At 39.6% G+C, this 23579-nt stretch overlaps 1 protein-coding gene across 5 annotated transcripts in view; it reads left to right on the top strand.

Moving 5' to 3' along the window:
• Positions 1-23579, top strand: part of MYZAP (myocardial zonula adherens protein) — a 70637-nt gene that overhangs the window by 9493 nt on the left and 37565 nt on the right. The window contains exons 2-7 of one of the 5 annotated variants that reach the window (XM_055808497.1): positions 5981-6230; positions 6441-6530; positions 15842-16000; positions 18603-18695; positions 21058-21171; positions 22032-22184. In XM_055808497.1, the coding sequence (XP_055664472.1) occupies positions 6441-6530; positions 15842-16000; positions 18603-18695; positions 21058-21171; positions 22032-22184 (609 nt within the window). In that variant the 5' untranslated portion in view covers positions 5981-6230. Of the gene's footprint in view, positions 1-220; positions 382-5378; positions 5431-5980; positions 6231-6440; positions 6531-15841; positions 16001-18602; positions 18696-21057; positions 21172-22031; positions 22185-23579 lie in introns of those variants that run through there. The other 4 variants (XM_055808483.1, XM_055808507.1, XM_055808489.1 and 1 more) reach the window with 4 other exon arrangements.

The following is a 23579-nucleotide window of genomic DNA, read 5'->3' as shown; positions in this document are numbered from 1 at the left end:
GGAATGACACCTCGGCGTCCCAAGGACACATTTCTCGCGGGGTGGCGCCCCACGGCGACTTTGTCCAGTCCCGCCCCACGCGAGGAGCCGGCGCGGGGTCGCCGGTTCCGCGGGGGCGGAGGGGGAGGGAGCCCCGGCAGCGCCCCCCGCGGAGCCCCGCTGCCCGCCCCCCCCCCCGGCCCGCCCCCGCCGGGGCAGCCCGGCCCCTGCGGCCGCCCGCGGCCATGTGCGCGGGGGCGGAGCGGCGCCGCCGGCCGGAGGGAGCCGCAGTCAGCGCCAGCCCGGCGGCCCGCGGGGATGCTGCGCTACAGCTCGGGGCTCACGGTCACCGCCACCACCCCCCGGAGGCCGGCCAGCGACGGCGGCCGCGCCCGGCGGAAGGTGCGCGGGGCAGCGCGGGGGGGGCAGCGGGGTGGTCCCACGGGCGGCGTCGTGGGGCGAAGCGGCTGTTTGACGCCCCCTCCCCCCCACTTATAGTTTATCTTCGGAACGTGGGGTTTGGTTTTTTTTTTTGCTTTGGTTATTTACGGTGTTTTCAGGTGGTGCTTGCGGTGCGTGAAAACATCTTTTTGCGCGTTCGTAGTCGGTACTGGGCAATGCAGAGCTTCGGGGGTGTCTTGCAAGGCTTTTGGAGCTTCGGGGGTGTCCTGCAAGGCTTTTGGGGGTGTGCAGGTCCTTAGCTGGTGGGAAGCCTGCGAGGAAGGTGTGCGTGTCTTGGAGGTTCGCCCCTACTCCCCAAAACGCCCCTTGGTATTTACAGCCGAGAACTTGCCTATTTGGGCTCTACCGAACACGAGGAAGCTGTAATGATTTAGGTGGCAACGATAATTTAGTTTTATAATCAGTTCCTCAAATACAAAAATAAGATTTACTGATGTCTTCTTTTGTAATTTTCATAAATTAGATAAATAATCATGTTTTAACCTGTGGGGAGTTGCTTCTAAAAAGTTGTTACAACTTGGGCAGGTATGGCAGGAATGTCTCTACAGCCACCCGGCTTCCAATAGCCCTTTGCTGCTGTAACCGTGCTGCTAGCATTGTGAGGGCACATTCCATGTGTGAAGAAAGGAATCAAAATAAGCGACAAACTTCCTTACGAAGAAACACAATCATGTGCTCGTGATGCTTCTTGAATGATGCAGTGATTGCTTTGACACTCCAAAAATATGAGCTTATAATTGAAACAATGAAGAATGTCGTGTTTTACATGATAACAGGAGGGACAGGCTCTTCCACAGAAATATCTTTGGCTTTCATATAAAAGAAATTAACCATGTATGTGGAAAAATTAAGATGACTTGGAAATGATAGTTGTGTTCCCATCGAATTTTCCTGTTTTAGTATTTCTTAAAGAAGTTAAAGCTAAGAGAATTTGTGTTTAAGTGATAATTTTCTTATTTTTATGCCCATGGTTTATTTCCCAGGGACAATATAAAATGAACTGTATTTCATACATTCTCTTCAGAAAACTGATAAAAACCTAATTTGTGAATAAAACCCACTGGGAAGCTGCTGTTCCTCTTTTATAGTGAAATGTGACTCCCTTACCGTGAGTTGTCAAGAGAGGGGAGGACAACAGTTATTCTAACTGCTGAATAAATGAAAGATGTGTGTCACATTCCTGAGTGCCTGTGGTCACAGGAAAAGTGCCTTTTAATTGTGTGGGGAACCTCAGAGTAGAGATTTCATAAGTGGAGCAGGCTAATCAACAGATAAACGACCAAAGAAAGTACTTTCTTCTTTGTCTTTTAGGACTGACTGAAGTTAAACACTCACTCCTTTTCTGCTTTCACCTTCAAAAGTCTTAAAACTAACATTGGGTCTTAGGCAAAGGGAGTGATTTTTGGCCATTGAGCTGGTAGGTTAGCAGATAGTTACTCAACAAACGTGTTAGCCCTAAACCATTCTCTTATCAGACATTAGAAAGATCAATAATATTCAGTTCTGGTGATGTTAGCTCTGAAGTTGATTTGAAGCTAGACCAATATTGAATCACATCTTCCCTGTAGAGGTACAGTAAAAAAGCTTAGAATGGGAGTGGTTGTTAGCAGAACAGCTTGTATGTTTCTGTTGCTGTACCAGTAACTTTTGGTTATTCTATAAAAACATTGCTTGTTCGTTTAATGTTAGCTCTGTAACTATTACAGTACATAGTTAACTATGATCAATGCCTTTCTGGGTGCTTTGTTTTTCAGAAGGGGTGAAGAAGAGACTGAAGAACTATTCAAACTGAATCTGTTATCTGTATTTGTTTTAAGTTGCACCTACTGAATTGAGTAGGATGACAAACATGAATATAGATTGTGGATCTGGGCTGTGAATTCCTAACATTTTTAACTAACCTAGATCGGTTTTTTTCTTAACTGCTCTATTGCGGTAGCTCTTATTTATGCTGTCTACTAGCCTCTTAGAAATTTGGTGAAAGAGCATGTCTTCACCTCTTAATTTCCACTGCACTCAGCAAACCTTAGCTGTCCAGTGTTGTGCTGGGCTGAACCTGTCAGTCTTTGTTTTCCTGTCTCCATATTTTTTTCACAAATGATGTCAGATGAGCTTTGGAAGTACCGCTCGTGGGTTGTTGGTGTCAAAAAACTAGGAGTGAACATAAAATGTTAGCACAATTAGGATTACTGATATTGTTGGCTTGTCAAAGCTATAGATGCTCCAAATCAAGCTAAAATCTGTAGTCTGGAAAATCTGATATCTGATTCTTCTTCTACTCAGTATTTCTTTTTAAAAGTTGTGGTCACAAAGTTACAATGTCAATGACATACAGTTAGGGTGGGAGCCATGTCTGTCCCCGTTTTTCTTCATTTGTTCTTACTGTCAGTCAGCAGTTCAAGGAAATTGAATCAAAGCCTTTTTTCTGCTGGGGGAGTTCTCTTTCATTCTCCTTCCCACTTTCTCTTTGTGTAACCCACTTTGTTTCTGGAAATCACTCCTTCATCCTCAGTTGCACATTGTTCTGCTGCTGTTTGGCACCGAGTCAAGGCTCTTTCTGTTACAATTTCATTTCCATTTTAAGGCCTTGCTGCAGCAGTATTTTGCTGTTGGAGGAGGGCTTGCTGTGGTTTCCATGTGAGCCTGCTCATTCATTTGGTCAAGTAAACTTGCTGACAAATGGTACAGTGCGTTGTTTATTCAGGAAGCATTGCATAGCAAGAACAGTATAGGTGCAGTATTCATAACTGCTTCTGGAGGTTACAGGAAAAAGCAGTGCCTGTTGTTTTTCCCTTCCAGTGTCTGTAGTGTTCTTGATTTTTAACAGATTAGTCTGTAGTTCTGTCCTTGGGTAGAGTGCATCATCTGTGGCCCAGGAGGTGCAGGAGTGAATGGCTACTTTATAAGTTTGCTTCTGTTTCCCTAGGGATGCTAAGGAAGTCCTGTTGTTATAAACAATAGCAAGAGTAGAGCCTGTGTAAGTTTTTCCTGGCCAGGAATTGTGTGGTACTTTACTACTGCTGTACAAGCCTCACTGGGCATAACTTCAAGGGTGGAATCCTTAGATGATTGCCAACGCCACGCTCTGTTTGGCATTTGCATGCAACAGGCTGCAAAGTAAAACATTAAAACTTTGTGTCAGAAATACTGCCAAAAATATTATACTGATTTCAGGTGTTTTAAAAGTAAGGAGCTAGCATGGAAATGAGGAAGCGGGGAGGGGGGAAACATGATTCAGGGGAGTAATAGAGAACACAATGTGAAAAGGGCAAGAAAAAGTTTAAATTATAACAACCCCTTGATTGTACAGTGGTTTTATTCTCAACAAATTGCTGCTATTAATTTATATTTCTAAGCTAGTTATGATTTGATTGTCGCCAGTACTGGGCTTCTGTTATTCCCTTCATAGTAACCCTGTAACACGTCAATTGCTGTAATGTGACAGGCAGTCATGATTCACTAACTGGTATACACGTACAGGGATAATTACTTATTCACAGTCACTGCACTGTGAATCTGTATGTATGTTGGCTATAATTAATCCCATACTAACAGGCAAGCCATTTGCCGGCTTCAGAGAATCATACACAACTCCATTTCTCTGAACTTTGAGTTGCCAGTCGTTACCTGTTTCTATTTATTTCAGGTATTTTTCATGTTTTCTCCTAACAGTCCTTTCATTCCTTTTAGTCCAGTTTTTCTTCATTTGAGATCACTGTAAGAAAAAGTTGGCCTCGTCTATAACTTCCTGCACAGCACAGCACAAATCCAGTTCTATTTCCTATTTATGGGTCTGGTCATTGTTTGCCTACGTGGAGGAGTGCCAGACCCTGTTTCCCTTCTCATTGTCAACAGACTTCTTTTAAGAGGAAAGAGCCTTGCTAAGCTAATAGGAAGAAGGAGCAGGCAGAAACTGAGATTAAATAGGTGAGAAAAGGTGGTATTAATTACCTTATGAATCGACGAACTCCAAAGTTGAGGAGTATTTATGTCAATATATCTTGATAACTAACTTGTAAGCAGGAAGCACTTCCAGCTTGTGCAGTATATGGGGAGAGTTTAGTGTTCTCAGAAGAAATAAAGCAGTCAGTCAGTGTCAAAAGCCAATGTGCAAGGATTCATCATTTCATTGTTTCAGAATTCTTTAGAAAATATGAAAGCATAACCCCCTTTTATACTAAGTTTCGGGGAGTTTTTGTCACTTTCTCTGTGGCTTCTTCTAGATCTGCTAGCATACAACTGAATGATGAATTACTGGTGAGGAGCCTCCTGCACAAAAAGTAGTCTCCACAGATGTGTCTAAAGAGTAGGTTGTATTTCACCTTGATATTATGGACCTCTCTAGCCAACTCACATATACTATAGGAACTTTATCCGTATCTCAGGACACTGTTCCTTATTGGTAAAAGCCCTTGCAGACCTAAAAGACCAACCTGAGAGAGGAAGATGGAAGGCAATGTGAAGTAGCTTTTTTTTTTTTTTTTTAATACAGTTGACAGCATACCAGTAGTCTGGACACTGTTGATTTGTTGTCTCAACAGATTTAAAGAAAGTCTGGAAGAAAAATAGTGACGTTTCTGCTGGTCTTTGTGGATAGTTCTTGCAATTGCTTTTGCTTAGGAAGAAGAAAAAGTTAAAGCTTGTTTGAGAAGCTGAAAAAGGTCTGTTGTTTGGCAACAGGGAAAACAGGAATCTTTGTCATGATGCTGAATGGTGGTGCTCTGAGGAGGTTATGTTGTAAAAAGCCTTGAAAGTGAAGTTAACTTAATTGATATGAGAGACAGTTGGAAGAAGCAGATTATAAAATGGTTAAATTTGGGGTCTGTGAGGAGTCTGCCGCTGTTCTCTGAATGCCTGTGAGCAGAACATGATTGCCATTTTCAAGGCAAAAGGAAATGCTGTAATGACTAAGATAGAAGCTGTGAGCTTGGGCAACTGCAATTGAAAGGTGTATTTCAGGGAGAAGGTACACATTCAGCATGACTGGAGGTAAGTAGCTAGGAGAAACAAGAGGGATCTTGATCAGATGAGATTCAGGGCTATAGAAGAACAGTGATGATGGCCCACAGTAATCATGAAAAAGATATTTTAGACGTTTTGAGGAAGAGCTTTAAGAGCCCTGTTTGTTGTCAACAGACAGCTGGCATTTCAGGGGAGGATAACTGTGCAGCTTCAAATCTGGACAGACAAATTTCTTATTTCATCATTAGCTTTTCTCTGTGTAGGACTTACAGTTGTTTTCCTCAAAAGTGTCTCATGAGTAGGACTAAGACTAAAAGTTTTAATAAAGTTTCTTGTATGAAATGCATTGCTTTAAAAATGCCATTACACTGAAGATATCTCAGTCAAAAGCAAGGCAAACTGCAACTGGGAATAAAAGATATCAACCCTATTGGCCTGTTTCCTCGGCAAGAGAATGAAATTCTGAAATCAGATAGGAAACAATTCCTCTTAAACTTTCTCTGAAGCATTTTATAGCTTAGATTTTACAAGCAACTTGTATATATCAGATTTCAGTAATACACCTGTTCATATTCAGTTGAATTGCAGTTCTGAGGTATCCTTGGATCAAATACTTGGATATATACTGAGCAGAAGAGAGGCATTCACTCCAGAATACATTTTGTGTTTCCAAATAATCCCTTTTGAAGATTCAAAGTATGCCAAGACTGCAAACAAAACTGAGAAACTAGAAAATTATGTTCATTGTTCTGTTATCTCAGCTCTCAATGTCATTTATGAGTACATAAGAACATGTTGTTGACTGAAATGGATTTTTGCTATTTCAGGTATGTAATTATGGGTATGCCCTTGAATTATTTTTTGCCAGCTAAAAACCCCTCCAAGCTTTAAAAAATAATCTTTTTTCAGTTATGTGGCAGAATGTAGAACATAGTAAAATAGAACTTGAATGTTAGTACGGTTTGTTCTGTAAAGCAAGTTATGAAAATAACTGTTTGTAACACTTAAATCTAAAAGCAAACCTGTTTTTCTTTCAGATGAATGTCTGTAGGTTACGCTTAACAGTACCACCCGACGACGGCTCACAGCCTGAGCAGGGAGCAAAGGAACCTGAAAGAAAGAAAAATGTAAGTTTTAACAATCAAAGTTAAATTCTGTATAAACAAGGAGTAAATATTGCCATCCACAGAGGCTGATATTAGTTGTTTTGGGAGCCCAAAGCCCAGTTGTCTTGGAAGACTGAAGAACATGTGGAAGCTGAGCAAATCCGCAGAGAGCTTTGAGCCTGAGCCTTGGAGTCGGGGATAGCAAAACTGCATGTAAAATAGGACAGTAATAGAGGAACAGCATGGAGATTGTGATTTGTGGCTAAGGTACCTTTAAGATTTGATTATTTAATATTTATATGTTAAAGAGCAGAAAACTGCTATCAAGAGCAAGGTCTTGCATTAAACAGGATCTTGATCCTCACGTGAAGGAGATTTTATGTTTCACGTAGGCAACAGGAGCTGGCTTGCCTGGGACTTCAATGTTTTGCTGTGCTGGCTAATTTTGGTAATGGGTGATGTACTCATAAGAAATACAAAATGAAGAATTTAAGATTGTTCTGAAGTGAAAGTGATTTGAAGGTCATGTGCATAAAAGGCTTCAGCAGGGCAATTTTTTTGTAGAAGCAGGTAGTATGCACACACAAAAAAAATCTTGCAGCTGCTTTGGTGGAGAATTTGCTCTTTAAGAGCCGTTTCAGAGCAATGAATAATGTTTAATTTGTCTTAAGGATGGAGTCTAAAATGGGAAGCTGGACAGGTTCCACAACTTTACCACATTTACACTTCTATAAACCAAAATCAAATAAGAAGTTGGCTAAGTTTACCAGACCCAATGTATGTATAGCAGTTGGATTTATTTGAAGTAATTTCTTCGTGGTACTCAGAAGTAAAAGTAAATGTAGAATTACTCTGAAAGACAAATATTTTAAAGCAATAAAAATAAATGTAAAGTAAAATGGTCAAGATAAAGATTCCTTCCGAGAGATTTCTCATGCTGGAATCTTGTATACAGTCAGCTTTTCATATGCTGCTTTGGCAGAGTAATAGGTCCTTGAGGATCTATAAATGTTACTTACAGAATGGATTAAAGAGGCCTTAATGCCCACTAATTTTGAGCCACCATTAAACAGTAATAATTCATTTTGTACAGAGGTGTTTAGTTGTAGCAGTTAAAGCAGCTTCCCCCACCACTTACTCTGCCAGTCTCTTGTCAGTTTGTATCCGATTGCAGAAACCCTCAGAGCATATGGGCCCATTGCCCTAAGAGTAATATAAGTTTGTTTTTGAGGAGGGTAGCTATGGACTCATGGCTTACTCACTTTACTGTGCTGAGTAGTGTAATAATAAGAAAGAAGTATGAATGATTAGGGCTCAGATTATTTGTAGTGACTTCCTTATGTGACCAGTTTTTTTTCTCTGTGGAACCTTGTATTTAATGAGAGCTGTATTTCCCCCCGTAATACAAATAAAGGCAAGTGGGTTTTATATCAGATAATTTTAAGGAGAGGTATGAAAGGTAATAAATACATTATTGGGCTCGTCTTACATTCCAGTATATTGCACAATGATTTTTAAGAGATGGGTCTTTTTTAAAGGGGGGGGGGAAAAAGTATGTAATATAATTATTGTATGTTCTGAGTAGTTTTCTAAAGTTCAGTATGTTTACACAATTTAAAGACTTTTAGAAAGCATATATACAACCTTCAGACCTAGATGGGATCTAATTAGTCAATTTCACAGCAATTAAAAAACACAGAATAATTGTGCCATCTACTTGTATGATGTATATATAATTGTACATCTACTTTTATGGGTTTCGTATAATTTAAAAAAATAGCCCTACAGATTGTAGAGTCATAGTGTTTAGGAGCAGCTACAAAAGTCACTGATCATGAACTGGTTTTTAGCTCATGTCTCTAAAACATGTAATATATTGCCTGTAGATTTTTATTGTCTGCGTAATGTATTGCTTTATGTATTTGAATTAGTTACACAGTAACTTAGAGTGCACACAGGACTTTTGACTAGTCATGCTGTGATACTTTTACTGCAAAATTTAATGTAAAAAAAAAAAGCATCTCCTAAACGCAGTGATCAGCTATCTCTGCTGATCCACCCATGTTCAACTGACTCAATGATAATGAAATTGCTTAAAGCACTTTGAGAATAACAGGTTTTACAAATGTTAGATAATCCTTAACACAGTTCTGTGAGAACTGTGCCCTCTTTTTGTAAATGGGGATAATAGAAATTAGGGAACTGCTCAGTTTTCTGCCTTGTGCTTCACAATTTAAGGTCAAATTGTACAGCTTCACCAAGAATTAAATTTAAATAAAAATTAAATTAAAATCCAAAGCAGGTCTCCTGTTGGAATCTAGAGTTCTGTGCTGTCTTCGAATGCTGAGTATTAAGAAAATGGAAAAAATGGAAATGATTCTGATATTTAAAATGTACTAGTGTGACTTACAGAAATGAATTGCAGGTGTATTTGGGGACTGTACGGTTTTTGCTGGAGCACTCGGGCAGGTCAGGCAGTCTGAGCCTCGCCGCCAGGCACTCTCCTCTTTGGGCAGGACAAGTGCTGGAAAGAGACAGACTCTTCCCTGCCTCTGCTGCTGGGGAGGGGGGAGAGCAGAGACCTTGCTGTGTCAAAGGGAATGCCAGAAAACTATAAATATACCATGCTATGACGTTTGGTTGTAATCTCCTCTTTCCAATCTTTCATGAGAAGGAGGTGATTTTGAGCTGCCCTAATGTGACATAGTCATGGCTTACTGACTATTTGTCACTCTTCTGTATCTTTCTGGGGCTCGGTATCATTAATAGATGTTTCATTTCCAAAATCAGCCAGGGAACTGTACAGAAGCTCTTGCTTTTGCTGATCCTCCCAATAACTTGTGTGGGAGCTGATGTCAGACCAGAACTGATTCTTTATTGCTGATGCTAGTAGCTGATAGCTTAGCTTTTTTCATCGCAGTCCAAGTTTAGCAGAAAATGTAGGCTGTATTTCATTAAATCTGTATCAGTATTAAGTTTCCAGATTGAATTTTTTGTTGCTATATATCCATGAAATAAAACCAAACCAGTATAAGAGACTAAAACAAAGTGATTGACCTGAGCAGTTTTGTTGCAACAAACATGCTGCAGATATTACTTTCCTAGGAAGGCCTCTCCCCATCTTTTGTGAAAAATGGTACGCAGGTAGAAGCTGATCGCAAAACCTGAAGGGGGAGTGAGCTTGTGCTCCAGTGTGTCAGGTTGGATGTTGTTATTCATATTTAGGGTATAATACCTTGAAAGAAGCATATGAGAACTGAAGTCACAAGTAGAGGCTGGTTGGTTGGTTTGCTTTTTACAGGCTGATAGCCTACTGCTAAATATCTCTGAATTGTTAGCACTTTAGAAAGAGAATCTGAAACTGTCCTGCTTTTGTTCCGTTACTTCTGTTAGTGATGGACAATGGATGACAGTAGTGTGAGGCTGTTTACTTCACCAAGAAGTACAGAGGAATATTGTGCTCGTCAGATTGTATGCAAAATCTGCATGTCCTGAAGCCTGCCTTGTCTTGCATAATAAAGGGCTCCCAGACAACTGTATCGTCCCTGTTTGGGATTGGGCTTATTTTTATCCATGTCAGTCCCTTTCTTCACTGTCATGGCTAAATTTGGAGCTGTCATTGGAAGCTGCAGCTAGGCATTTGAGGGCAGAATATGGAGATATGTATAGACAGGTTTTTCTTTTTCATTTGCACACATGGACAAGAGGATGAAAATGAGATAACACTCTAGAAATTTGTGTTACTTTTCTGTCTTTGTGGCTTTCAACACAGTTTGAGCAGTGTTTAGTCTTAAACTCTAACTGGTATTTTGGCTGTATATATCCTCGAGCTCTTTCATTTTCTTATGTTTTTAAAGCATCACAACCAAAAGGTGAAACTCTTTTTGCTTCCTAAGCAGGAATACAGAAGCATAGCAAACGTCTTTTTCCCCAGCAAAAAAGTAGGCTGTAAAGAAGCCGGAAGGGGAATTTGCTCTTGTATGTGATGGAGAATATCAAGCAGAAGCTTGTGTCAGGCCTGGATCAAAGAATATGAGTGCAATGAACACGGGGCTGTTGTGCACATTGAATCTAGGACAGTGCCTATTTTCTCTGCTGATCTGCTGCTGGCAGCCCACTCCCATCAGCACAGCAGAAGTTGTGTCATAACAAATGTGGTTCACCTGCTACAGGTGGCTGATGTTACTGTTTCTCAGCCTCTCCAGCACCGATTGCTTGATTTTTGAGGTGTGTTAATTAAGCGACACCTTCATTAAAACCAGCGCTACATGAAGACCACAGAAAGAATCCCACTGACTTCTGTGGATACTCCTGTATTTCTTGTATCTTATTTTCTTTGTGTATAAACATTGGTGTTCTGTGCATGGATTGCATTGATTAGATACGCCTTTGTATAGCGCCTATCACTTCTGGGTTTCGAGATAGGCACCTAAATTCTACATTTCAAGGAGCTTAGAAGTTGGAATGTGTTAAACGAAGCTTCTTATTTAGCGTCATGGATTTAACAGCACTCATGTCAAAGTCTTGGCATATTTTCCCTATTTTAATACTATCTATATATGAAAAATCCCTAAAGATAATGTGAGTTTCATGGGTTGGAGAGGAATATGAAAAACTATGAAAACATAGCTATCTTTTGTTAGAGCACAGTAACTTTCTTTGGTGAGCTCAGTACTATAAATTTGGCATTTTACTGAACAGGAAATATGTAACCTAACAATGTGAATGTTCGTGTCCCTTGTATAGCTAGTGAACAAGCAAAAGGTAACTGGATATTTCAGAAACCTCTGGAATGTAGCAGCTGAGGAGAAGATAAAGCCTTGCTTAACTGATATAGTTCTGCTTAAAAGAAGAGTCTTTTAGATGGTGTAGGTTAACAGAGGATCATGATTTAGCATAATTTTAAGGCCATATGAGTACTAAACTCAGAATTGTGCTAATCATTACGTTAGATGTCCTTTTCCCTCAAAATAAGATACCTCTTCTGTTCTTCTGCTTCCAGTTTTGTGTCAGGGAGAAACTAAGGTATGGGGGTATCTGACTTTCACTTAACCTGATGGAGCTAGATCAGGAAGCAAATCATCCATCTGTGTTACTTAGCTAATGCCAATAAAACCACAGGTATATACAAAAAGCAGCTGACAGCTTATATTTAGGGTTTGTTTTTATAGTGTCTTTGCTTCACCCGTTTCATGCTACTTGTGCTGCTTCCTTGGACAGAGTCATAAACAGGATGCATGGCAATTATCAAGACTTTTGCAACCTCGGGGCGTAGGCTTCTGCTTTAAATATTTGTTAATTAAGTAAACACAGTGCATTTCTTTAGTGCATGCTGTGTGATCACACTGTTCCTGCAACATAGGCAAAGCTTGTTCCTGGAAGCTGCTACAGTATTCACGTGTGTCAACATGATGTGTTCCTGCTGTTACCTTGGGATAAGCTAAGTTTGCCTTTTCAGATCAGCAGGTCACATTCAAAGGGATTTTGGAGCACTATTTGGGGCAACAACTGCACTTGTTCCAGTGCAGCAAGGACACAGGCAGGTGGGGAGCAAGAACTTCCCTGTACTCTGAAGCTGGCTGGTATTTTAACCGTAAACAGCAATGGTTAACTAATCTAATGAAACGCTCCATCTTCAAGCACTTTTCTGGTTAGCTTTACAGTATTTACTTGCTCCTAAACACTTGTGTGTATTCACTTATTCTGTTATCATCACTGAGATGCCTCACTGCAGATCAGAGTGGAGACAGGCGAAGACCTTCTCAGAAAAACATCTAAACTCTGAGAGTGGATATGTATGGGATGTACGCAAAAAGAAAGGAAAACATTTGACTTAAACATTCTGTAGTCTTCGGGGATGTGGAAAATCTGGAAGAGGAAACATGGGAGAGAGAGGACATAACAGGGACAAGGTAGAAAAGGAAACAGTGAAGGGAGAAAAATAAACAAAGATGGGTAGAAGTAGCTTAAGAGAGAAGAGAAACTGGCAGAAAGTACATTGGATGCTTACTTAGTGGCAGTTGTGTGGAGCAGTTTGAGAACTGAGCCATTCAGCAAGGCCTCCTTTAGAGGCAAAGGTGTAACATTAAAAAAATAGTCACCCAGCAAAGCAACCCATCCACCTCTCAGTCCTGCACTGAGCAAAGTTTTCTGATTGTAACCCTTCCTCTAAGATGAGACTGCGTCAGGTTAGCCCTTTTTTTTGTCAGGGCATACACTGAACCTGAAACATTGAGTGGAAATTAAGAGTTATCAACCAGAGAAAAGGGCGAGTAGAAGGTAAACGTAGCTGGGATAGAACAGAACGTAGCAAGGAGAAAGACTAAAGACATATGAGAGCAGTTCTTTGTATAGCTGTTGGTTCACACAGCTTTATATCAAGCAAGAACTGTACTGAAATTTCAACAGGTGCTTGCCTGGGGATCGTGATAGGAAAGAGCAATAAGGAGAGCATAAACGCAATATCCGGTATTTTAAGTATCACATAGTAGAACTGCAACATTCAACAGATGATGGAGATTCTTTTAATCTTCTGAAAGAGCAGTGACAAAGGCATCTTGGGAGGCTTGTGCAAATATAGACAACAGGCAAGTTTAGCATTGTTGCAAGTGACATGTAATCAGTCTGGCTTTGTGCAGACTTAATCCTTCATGTACTGCCCATTATGATGTAAATTTAAGTCTGTGCCATGGGTGACTTCCAGCTGCAAACCCATTGGTCTGATTTTGTGTCTCTGTTTTGGGGGGGGGGGGGGGGGGGCGGGGCGGGGAATAATCCTTCAAAGCATTCCTTAGGAATGTAATATTCTAAAAATAAGGAACTTGGTCATACTTTTCATACAGAACTCTGCAAACGGCACTTTAAACAATTCTGCTAATGTTTCAGAGGCACAAAGGATCTTGGTAGTTGCTGGCATTCAGCTGTTCACCTCATAAAAAATGAAAATGGGTAAAGGGTATGGATTTATGAATTCAGTGACTGGTGCCTTAGTAACCTCTAAACAATCAAAGTGATTATTCATTTGCTTATCAGGAAGATGGAAACTTGTATGTAATCCCTTCATCCAGACGCAGGGTAGGAGCCGTGATGAAACTATCAAAGAAACTGTAAAACGCTAGAAGCAAAAAACCACAAAGAACTTGAGTCATGTCCCCATCTAGTTTCTGTATTTTCCCTACTCAAAAAATCATGTGTGGGGTTTTTGTTTGTATGCATCCAAACAGCAGAACAAAACCCCTAATAATACATAATTATGAAACTTCTGATTATCATGTTATGAAGCTTTGTATATAATGTTTTCAAAAAGCAAAATGATACCATGTATAGGTAGGGCTGGTTGCCCAATGTTTTTCCATTAAGTGGTTTTAAGGCTTTCTTTTTAAATGCTTGCTTACAGCTTTTGTTGTCCTTTGCCCGAAACATTCTTTATCAGGTGTCTGCTGTGTGACTGTTCCCCTCCCAGCCCTGCACGCACACACCCAGAGCTTCAGCAAAACGGCTAAGCGATTAATGATACAGTAAAGGAAAATGTGTAGGAAAATGTGTTGAGAAAATCTGTCAGTGCCATGTGGGAAGGACACAATACAAACCAAATGTCTATATTTACCCATTTTTCTTAATGCTAGTAGATTTTTCTGTTGATTTTTCCCTTACCCAAAGAAGTTTTCTCACATGGCCACCGTAGCTGTGTTAATTTAACTGCTAAAAACTGCAAGTGCTACTGCTTGAGACTGCAGATGCTATCACTGCTCTCTGTCGTAGGGACTGGAGACTCTGTAGGATGCAGCTGCAGATGGATATAAGATGTTTGATGCAGATGGATATAAGATGACACCTCTGGTATCAAAGAGAGCATTTAGACAATGCTTAGACTCTTTAGCAAAGAATCTCAAAGTTTGTCAGTTTTCATACAGTGTTGTTACTGAAAAACAAAACAAGCCCAAATGTATTTTAAGGTCAGTGTAGTAAACATTCTCAGATTTACCCATATCCTGGTCTATCTAGCATGAGAAAGAAAGTTCAGTAAAATTATCTGTAACAGATTTGTCCCCAGCACTGGACTTGCAAAAACACAATGCAAAACTAAGCAGTAAGAGCTGTTTCCAAGATTCTGTCTTAACTTTCTATTCAGAAATAATCAGTAATTTTAGGTTCCTAGTTTGCAAATATTCACAGTTAGGTAAGAATATTTTTTTTCTCTTCTTTTTAAAATGTCATAATGTGGACATCTTCATGTAAGCTAGTTATTTAAATTATTTGTAATCAAGAAGAGAAATTAGTACTTCTGGAGACAGACTCATTTCAGATGATTGCTAGAGAAGGATGTTTCTCTGGGTTGATTAGAAGGGAGGCTGGGTGAGTAGTCAGGTCAGGCGGTTAAATCTCAACCCGCAGAGGGAAATGATTCCTATTGTTTGCATGAATATTTTTCTTACTAAATATATTGATGAGATGAGTAAGAGGAGTCTGCTGCAAAGACTGCCTTAAAGTAAGACATGTAATTATTCTATTCTCAAAATTTCTGCAGATCATTAAAAGAACAAATGTAGGCACTTTTAAAACAGCCTATTTACCTGTCAAGACCTGATTTCAAACTAACGCCCACGTGAATGCTGTTTCATAGCTTTGCTTTTGCTCTTACAATGTCAGTTCTACAACTTCTTTACCAGAAATGCAGCCCTGAAATAAATGTTTGATTGCATTGGAGGTCCTCAGCGAGCTTTAAATGCAAACTGAATTTCTACTTTGTTTATCTCCAAGATAAACAGGTATTTTCTGAGCTCTGTTTAAGGAACCTTACCTAAAATGTTTTCATTTCAGTTTCTTCTGAGAACTTTCTAAATTTTTTTTGTTAAACTTGTAGAATTGTATATTTCCTGCAGCAGGGATTTTGAGGAGTGAGGGGCAGTTCTGTGGCTGCAAGAGTTTAAGGGGCACCGTGAGAGCTGACAATGCTCTGGAAGAATGTAGAAAAGTAGCATATGTTGGTGAATGAAAATAAGCAAGGATACCTTTCTCTCTCACATGTCTCTACCTCTACTTGCGCAAATCCAATCTGTTATCTCTAGCGGTACCTATGTCACTTCCATTAAAGCCAGTGGAAATTAAGACATCTCTGTATCTCTATCATTTATAAACTGGTCACTGATCTTCCCAGCAACATGAAGGCTGACAGTTTGCCCCCAAAACATACGGGAGCTAGTGTTCTGAGGTACTGTGGTGCTTTAACTATAGCTGCCTGTCTCTCTTGGCCCTATGTTACTGTATTTTTGTTTGCTGGGGTTTTATTTTAGTACTGATTTAACAATAACTTTATTTTTTTTACTTTTAAGGAGCTGTACCATGTACCAAATGGCATGTCTCCAGGGAAGCTGTCTCATGGAATGGTGTATGGTGTCGTGCACCGAACTGACAACAACCATAAGAGAGAAATGGTGGTTTACGGCTGGTCAGCTGATCAGCTGAAAGAGGAGATGAATTACATTAAAGAAGTGAGTTATGCTTTCAGCTTCAAAATTTGTCAAATGGCCTTTCTATATATTAACACAGAGCTGCTGAGTGTATATGGGATGACTGATGTCTAGCCCAACAGCTGAATTTGAATTGGGAACCTATTCTGAAGCTAAAGGCTTGCATTGTTAGTATTCATATTGGGGAAAAAAAGCATGCTATATCCCCGGGAACTGTGGGTTCCAGACTCGAGGCCTCTGTGCCAAGTGATCCTTGCTAAGTGGTACTTGCTTGCTGACTGGGCTAGAGCTGGGCAAGCAAACTGCCAAACAGATCTTGGAGTTCCAGTCCTGAAGCCTTCATGATTTTAAATGTGATACAGAAGAAACTATATAGGACACCTGAAAGGATAAACTCTCTTCTGTCTTCCTCTGCTTCCCCTGTCCCAAATCCCCCAGTTTTGAAAAGGCTCCTAAATTAGGTGACATAGTAAAATCACTTGGGTATATTTTGGGGCAGCCTTAAAATAGTCAGCCTAATAAGGATGACTTTGTACTACTTTCTGTGTGCATGCTCATTTATCATCATTGGCAGAGGGCTCTCCTGAAAGGCGGGGGGGGGGGGGGGGGGCAGAAAGCGTATCTGGTGCTGCTGGTTTCTGTGCTTGAAACTCAGCATCTCTTTGCCTGTCAGTCCTTGCCTCTCAGGATTTGGCAATAACCCCCTAATAAACCCAGGGCAAATATCGTGTCCTTCTCTTTCCATCCACCTTCAGGGAAGCTATTGGTCGGTGTTATCGTGTTACACTGATTCAAGTGCAAACAAATATGAAAGGAAGGAACACTGAGTCAAGCCAGCAGTGTAAGAGACTGTAATTATGTGCGCTCTTAACATCTGCCTGGCCTTTAGCTATCAGCACTTGCTTCTCTCCTTTATTACTCACAGTCTGTTAGCTCCCAGCATTCGCCGCTCACATTCACAGTGAGGGTATGTCACCGCTGCAGCGCAGGCGACGCACAGGAGTTGCCTTGCTGCTGGTTTCCTGCCTGGGTGGTTTCTCTGCCCTGCTGGGGTGGTGTCAGAGGATGGGTGAGTTGGCATGTGGCAGGTCCAGCTTCCTGGGCTGCACTGTGCCTGGCATCCAGCGCAGATTGCCTGGACTGGGACCATCTCCCTGCCCTTTTCTCTTCATAGTTGCCTTGTGGCATGGAGGGACATGTCCAGGCAGGTGAACTGCATGTCTTGCGTGTGTGTTCAGGGTACTGATCCTTCCAGGAAAAAGCAGGAAAGGCACGGGAAGAGGCATAGTGGCTCTTGCTGTCCCCTCTTCTAGAAGCTGTGTTCAGCTCTGCTAATTTGTGAACTTTGTTCTGCCAAATAAGTTTCATCTTTAAAAGCAGAGTCTTAAACAAGAGCCTTCAGCTTGTGCTATGTATACGCAGACTTAAATAGACCAAAAATGATGGGCCACGTCAGAACTGCTGATGGTTTCCTCCGTATGAGTCAAATTTGCACCCTGCAAGAGAGTGCATGTATGTGCGTGGGCATATGTGTGGGCAGGGACAGGGTGGGGGGTGCTTCCCTGAGGCGAAGTGCAGGAGGCAGTTTCCTTCCACGTTTCTCGTCCTAAAGGGAGCACATAGTTTGGGGTAGGCTTGTACCTACTCCTTGAACAGATTTGGTGGCCAATGCCCCTCTTTCTGCACCTGTAGAGGTGCTAGAAACATCCCCACTTCTATAAGGCCCTACTTGTTTTCCACTTGCGCCTTCCCTAAGCCTGTGCAGCGACAAGGCAAGATCACTGCCCTAGATTATCTGCCATCAGCCTGTGTTTGGTATGGGGAGGGAGGAAAAAAAAATGAGTTCAGATTACCTAGCTGGAAGGTAGACTGTAGGCAAACGTTTAACTACTGTTTACAGCGTGTGAGAAGTAGTTACTGCAGTTCTTGAGAAGATTGGTTCTGTGCATGGTTGCAATGGCATGTAAACCCAAGATGGCTCTCAGCATGCCATTTTTTTCTTTTTCTTTTTTCTTTTCTGTTTTAGAAAGGCAAAGTATAATTTATGCCCATAGTTCGTAAATAAAATCAAATCCATTACTAATCTGTTCTTCAAATTTGAAATTGCATTGGTACATTTGTGCTAATATACTGTTTAGCTAGCTACAAGCCTGAAAGCCTGAAATTAAAGGGTTTATCTTCAAAGCATACTCGGGGAAAGTTAATTAACCACTTTCTAAGGTATGAAGGTGTATTGAATCCGTATGTGGATGCTTTTTTTTCCAGAAAAACATTATATGCTAATTATTAAACTAAATTAATTTTAATTCAGGGTGGAATGAGTTACGGATGATTTAATTAAAATTCATTATTTAAATTATTAATTTACAAGTGTTTAAGTGTGTACAGTTTAGAATTGCTCAGAGATGTTTGTTTGTATCATCCCTGTGTAGATAAGTCTTGAGGCTTAAGTTTTTGTCTTGCTCTTAAGAGTAAATTGCTGTTGATGAAAAGATAGATTAATAATGGAAATTACTGAAAGTAACAATTAACAATGAAGGACAGAAAAAGATAATCATGTCCTCATATAAACAGTATTATCAATAAATTTGATAAAGGCATTTGTGTTTTTTTCTGACATCAGGTGAGAGCAACTCTGGAAAAAGTAAGAAAGAAAATGTATGGTGAATATGATGAAATGAAACGAAAAATACAGCAGCTTACGAATGAATTGAAAGTAAGTACACACACTTTTGTAGGGAAAGCATATGAGAATAGCTGTCCCAGTGTTACCTAGAAACTTTTTTTTGCTTCAGCAGAACAGAAATAATTTCTCAAACCACTCCATTTCATTGTTTTATGTGACATCTATACTTTATTTATTTATTTATTTTCCCCTCCAGGAAGGTAAAGTAGGACAGGGATGCTTTTGCGTATGGAATTACTAATTGCCTGCTTCTTAGAAATAAAATGCTATCTTGATAACATTGTCTCTGTGTGTTGGTACTTAGTGGAGATGTTTGTACCAGTAAGCTGCTAGGTGAACTGAATAAATAATTAGGAATAACACGCAACTTAGTTGGTGTCATTTCAATAGACTTTGCTCTGTTTTACTGACTTTATTGTTTAAACACTATAGTAAAAGATGCAGCAGTGTTCTTTAGCATTAAAGTGCTTGACGGTTCTAAAAATTACTTACCTTTTGGTTCTAAATTGAACCTTTCAATGGTCATTCAATGACCTCTTTCTTCTGACATGCTGCTTTAGCAATAAAAGCTGCTGCAGTCTGTAGAAGTATCCTTCACATTAAACTGCTGAGTTCTTTCGTCCAGAAAATCTCCCTGAAAACTTGCTGTGGATTTTATATTCAACATTGATTTTCACAGCCCTGGTTCAGATGAAGCTTGGCAGTTAAACATGTTCTGACTTCAGGTGACTGGGCCCCTGACTTGTGCTCTTCTGCCATTCTTGTTTAGAGGCTGTCAGTTTCATGCATGCTTTATTATGTATAAAGATCAGAACTCGCTGTTAAACTGGTACTTTTATTCCGTGGCAATTAGTCTCAAAGAAGAACAACACACAAAAAATCATCCTGACTTGAGAGGAGGAGGCAGAGAAAACTGAATTTCTGTAAACTGTGTTAGATAGCCTTAATGGTGCCAACAAGGTGAGTCAGTTTTGTCATCTTTGCAGCTGATCCTTATTGAATAGGAGTGCTGATACCCTGCACTTCCAGATCTTCTGTCAGACCAGTAGAAATCCTGCATCTGAGTCTGAACATCTTTCCTAATTAAGGGTTTCTGACCAGCTCTGACAGAATCTCTAGTTCTGCAGCAAATTAGCAGATTGTGAAGGGTTCTTTCTGACGTAAATGGCATGAGACACCCTCCCTGCTTTTTAATACTTTCGACTGCCTGAAAGAAAGCCCAAGTGCTGGTCTGTTAATAATATATGCTTTTTTGTTTGGTTGTTTGGTTTTTGGTTTTGGTTTTAGTTTTACATGGGTAATATCTTTCATGCTATTTGAGGATCCGGTTTAAAATCCTTTATATACTCTTTGCTTCAGCTTTGAATCACTATGCTTTTTTCCCCATCAGTTTCCAGGACTACTTTCTGTTCATAAAGTTTGTTTGAAATTTGTACTTCCAGTATCCTGCCCTGGGCAGTATGCTTCTTCGTGCAAGTTCTTACCTTGTAACTTTCTTAATCCATCCAAAGCATTTCTGCTTTTGTTTGTTTGTTTTTTGTTTATATAGGGTTAACAGTAACTACTTGGCTTCTACTCCTTATGCTGACCTAATCTGTGTATGACTTTGTTACTAAACACTCATTGTTCTCCCTATCAGTCCCTAGTGTTCTTAGGATTTTATCAAGAAACAAATCTGGTCCCTCTGAGAATGTGAGCTGGGCTGGCCTCCATTAGTAACCTTTTTTTCCCTCTTTATTATTGGATGGTTCATAATTATTTACGGTGTTTGGCTTTTGGTCTTTTCTTAAATTATGTAATTTTGTGCTTTTTTTTCCCTCCAGTTTTTAAGTGTGTTTGTGTACACACAGAAGATGACAGATTTTCACACAACAAAGCTCTCTGCTGACTTCTACCTGCTTTGTATTGTTTCATCCTTAAGTCTTCTTGATATTGCTTCTTTATATACCTGATTAGTCAGTTCCTTCTTAATTAAGGCTGTTCTACAGTTCACCCAAACCTTTCTAGATTCCCTCCTCTCTTGCATTCTTCTGCTTTTTACTCTGACTTTTTACAATCTGCCCGTTCTGTGTACATAAACTTTCTGAATAAACACCTGCCAAGTGTCCTCTTGTCCTTTCAAAAAGAACAGCTTTTGGAGTGATTACAGACTAGCAATAAACATAGATATACTTATGTCTTATTTCTGTTAGCATATTTGGATTCTAAGTTTTGTTTGTTTGTTTCTGAGGTGCAGGAATATGGTTTGAGGCTTGTATATTTTAAGCCTCCTAATAGTGTGAAAATTAACCATGGAGTCTTTCACATCAGTAGCTCTCTTTGAAAGAATAGGTAAACTTGATCATTATTCTATATAAAACTTTTTTTTTTTTTTTTTTTTTTTCCTGCTCAGGTGACAAATGCTCATCAGGAATCCTTAGAGAATCATGTGCGAGTGCAGGCTGCAGCCTTAGATAGCTTTAGTGAAATGAACAGCTCCTTGACATCAGCATCAATAGACTTGCAGGTACATTTTAATAGCTGTTTCACAGCTGACAACTGCCTTTTTTGACATGGATTTAAAAGCATACATAAACCATGAATGATAAATACAGATTCTAACACTAAACAAGCCCATAACGTACTGTCTTGGATATCTAAGGCAGCTAACTTAGGAAATGAAGAAAAAGATTCCACCACCTGTGTTTTTAAAAAACTTGTTAAAAACCACTGTACAGTGAAGAGATACTGATCTGCAGCAGACTAATGCCACTTGTGACGTCTCCACAAAAAGATTATCTAAGTGAAAATGTGGTTTGTTCTGTATTGTGCAAAACGGTACATCGCCTGACTTATTCCTGCCTTCACTGGTTAACAGAAATGGAAGTGGCATGTTTGGATGCTAAACACTTGTGAGGCTTTACATACCTGTGAAATGTAAGGGGAGGGAGAATGCGGGAATGAATTTTCTGGTGTAAAGATTTCCAAATTCCCATGTATATGAGCTGAACAACTTAATGTTCCTGATTATATGTATGTCACTTTTTCTCAGTCTAGTGCATTTAATAGGTATAGCATGGCCCTTGGAGAGAAGAAAGGAAGAATGCTGGGATAGCGTTCAAACTGGAATGTATCCATGTTCCTTTCTGTTTTTTTATAGGGTTCCGGGAGTTGATTTCACTGAGCATGTTCTTCATGGGAATACCTTCTAGCAAACAAAATACAACAAAAGCCATAATTTAGATGTTAAAACTTGCAAAACTGTTCACACTACATTGATGCATCAGGAAACTCTGATAATGTTCTGTCTGTTCCATAATGGCTTGACTATATTAGTTCACCAAATTATTTGTGATTTTTAATATGTGGTTTGCCTCTTTCCTCTAGAAAACTCTAGTGGATGTTACATTGGAGAACACTGATATAAGGGAACAAATAAGGAATTTAAAACATACACATGAGCAATCTATGGAAAAGCTGAGAGAGAAGCAGAAGCAACTGGAAACAGCACAAATTGAAAATCAGTTACTGAAATTAAAGGTGCAGTATATAAACTCCCCTAAAAATATTGCACAGTAAGGGCATTAGGAGTATGTTAAATGAATTCCATGGTCTAATTTGTAAAGGGTTCTTCATTCTGCATGTGTTTGTCATTCCCTAGAGCTAACGTATTCCTGTGAATCAATACTGTTTTAATAACAGAATCTTATCTGGCAGCAGTCAGTCCTTCCATAACATGGGATGACGATTCAGGGATGTTGGCAGGTGAAAAGTCAAACCGTTAAATCTACACAGTCTTGTAGAATTTCTTGTTGTTGAATTTGTTTATGTGGTATTGTACAATTTTTAATAGATACTCTGTTAAGCCTTATGAACACACGGGCAGCAGGTATATGCTATAACAGCAAGTGTCTTGGAAAGAGAATTAAGCTCTTTCTTTTAGAGAAATGCAAGTGAATAAAATGCAAACTGGAAAGCTTTATATGTCAGAAAGCTCAACCATATTCTCCACTCATCTGCCAAATGTATTCCTTTAATCTCAATTAAAGAAAAACCCACAAAACAAAAAGCCTCCCCAAAAAACCCCAACCACGAGAAAAAACCTCTTCTGGAAACCCTTTTGTCTCTTGAAATTGCTCAAAATAGATTAATTTGGATATAGTACTGTATCAGAATTTGTCACTGTGAAATTAAGATGACTGCTAGTTTATTCATGTTTAATTTTGTCAGAAAAGATGTTTCTTTTTGGCTGTCTAGTGACTTGTATTCATGCTTAATGATGAAAGGTTTAAAGAGAAAACATTAGTGAAGCTTTACAGGCTATAAAAATAGCTGTATTTTGTACCTGCTATTGTCAGCGGGAAATAAAAAGAGATGAAAAAACAATTAAAAGGAGAAAGCAAAGCTGATGCAATTAAGATTCCGAAACAGAAATTTGGACTATACTATAATCTTAAGGACATGCACCAACAAGTCAGGGAAAGGTATGTCTGCTTCTAATGACAGGGAACTGCAGGTTAAGTCCCAGCTCAACTGAATGCTTAAGGATTTATTTATCTTCAAGCATTTCAGTTCTGCAGAATACATGCCCTACTTTAATGAGGAAGATGTTTAAATTTACCCTGAAAGTTGCAGTTTTATTACAAAGTCAGTGGATAAAATACCTCATTGCTGTCTTTAAAAGTTAAACAAAATTGTATGTCGAGGATGCCAAGACATCTGGGACTTAATTCCAGGGGTGAATGTAAGAGGATGGTGTGGAATTTGGGAGGTTAGCAGTTGAAAAGCAGTAATTACTGTATGCCATGATTATTTTATTGGGTAGGAGAATACACACATGTAGCTTATTAAGGAGGTTTGGTTTATTCATACAATCATAATAATAATTGAAGTTGGAGATGTTGCTTAAGAGTACTATAACAGATGCCCTAATGC

This window comes from Falco peregrinus, chromosome 1, assembly GCF_023634155.1.
Source record: "Falco peregrinus isolate bFalPer1 chromosome 1, bFalPer1.pri, whole genome shotgun sequence".
NCBI lineage: Eukaryota > Metazoa > Chordata > Aves > Falconiformes > Falconidae > Falco > Falco peregrinus.
Note: the sequence above shows the minus strand (reverse complement) of the source record. Positions and strands in the feature narration are given on the sequence as shown.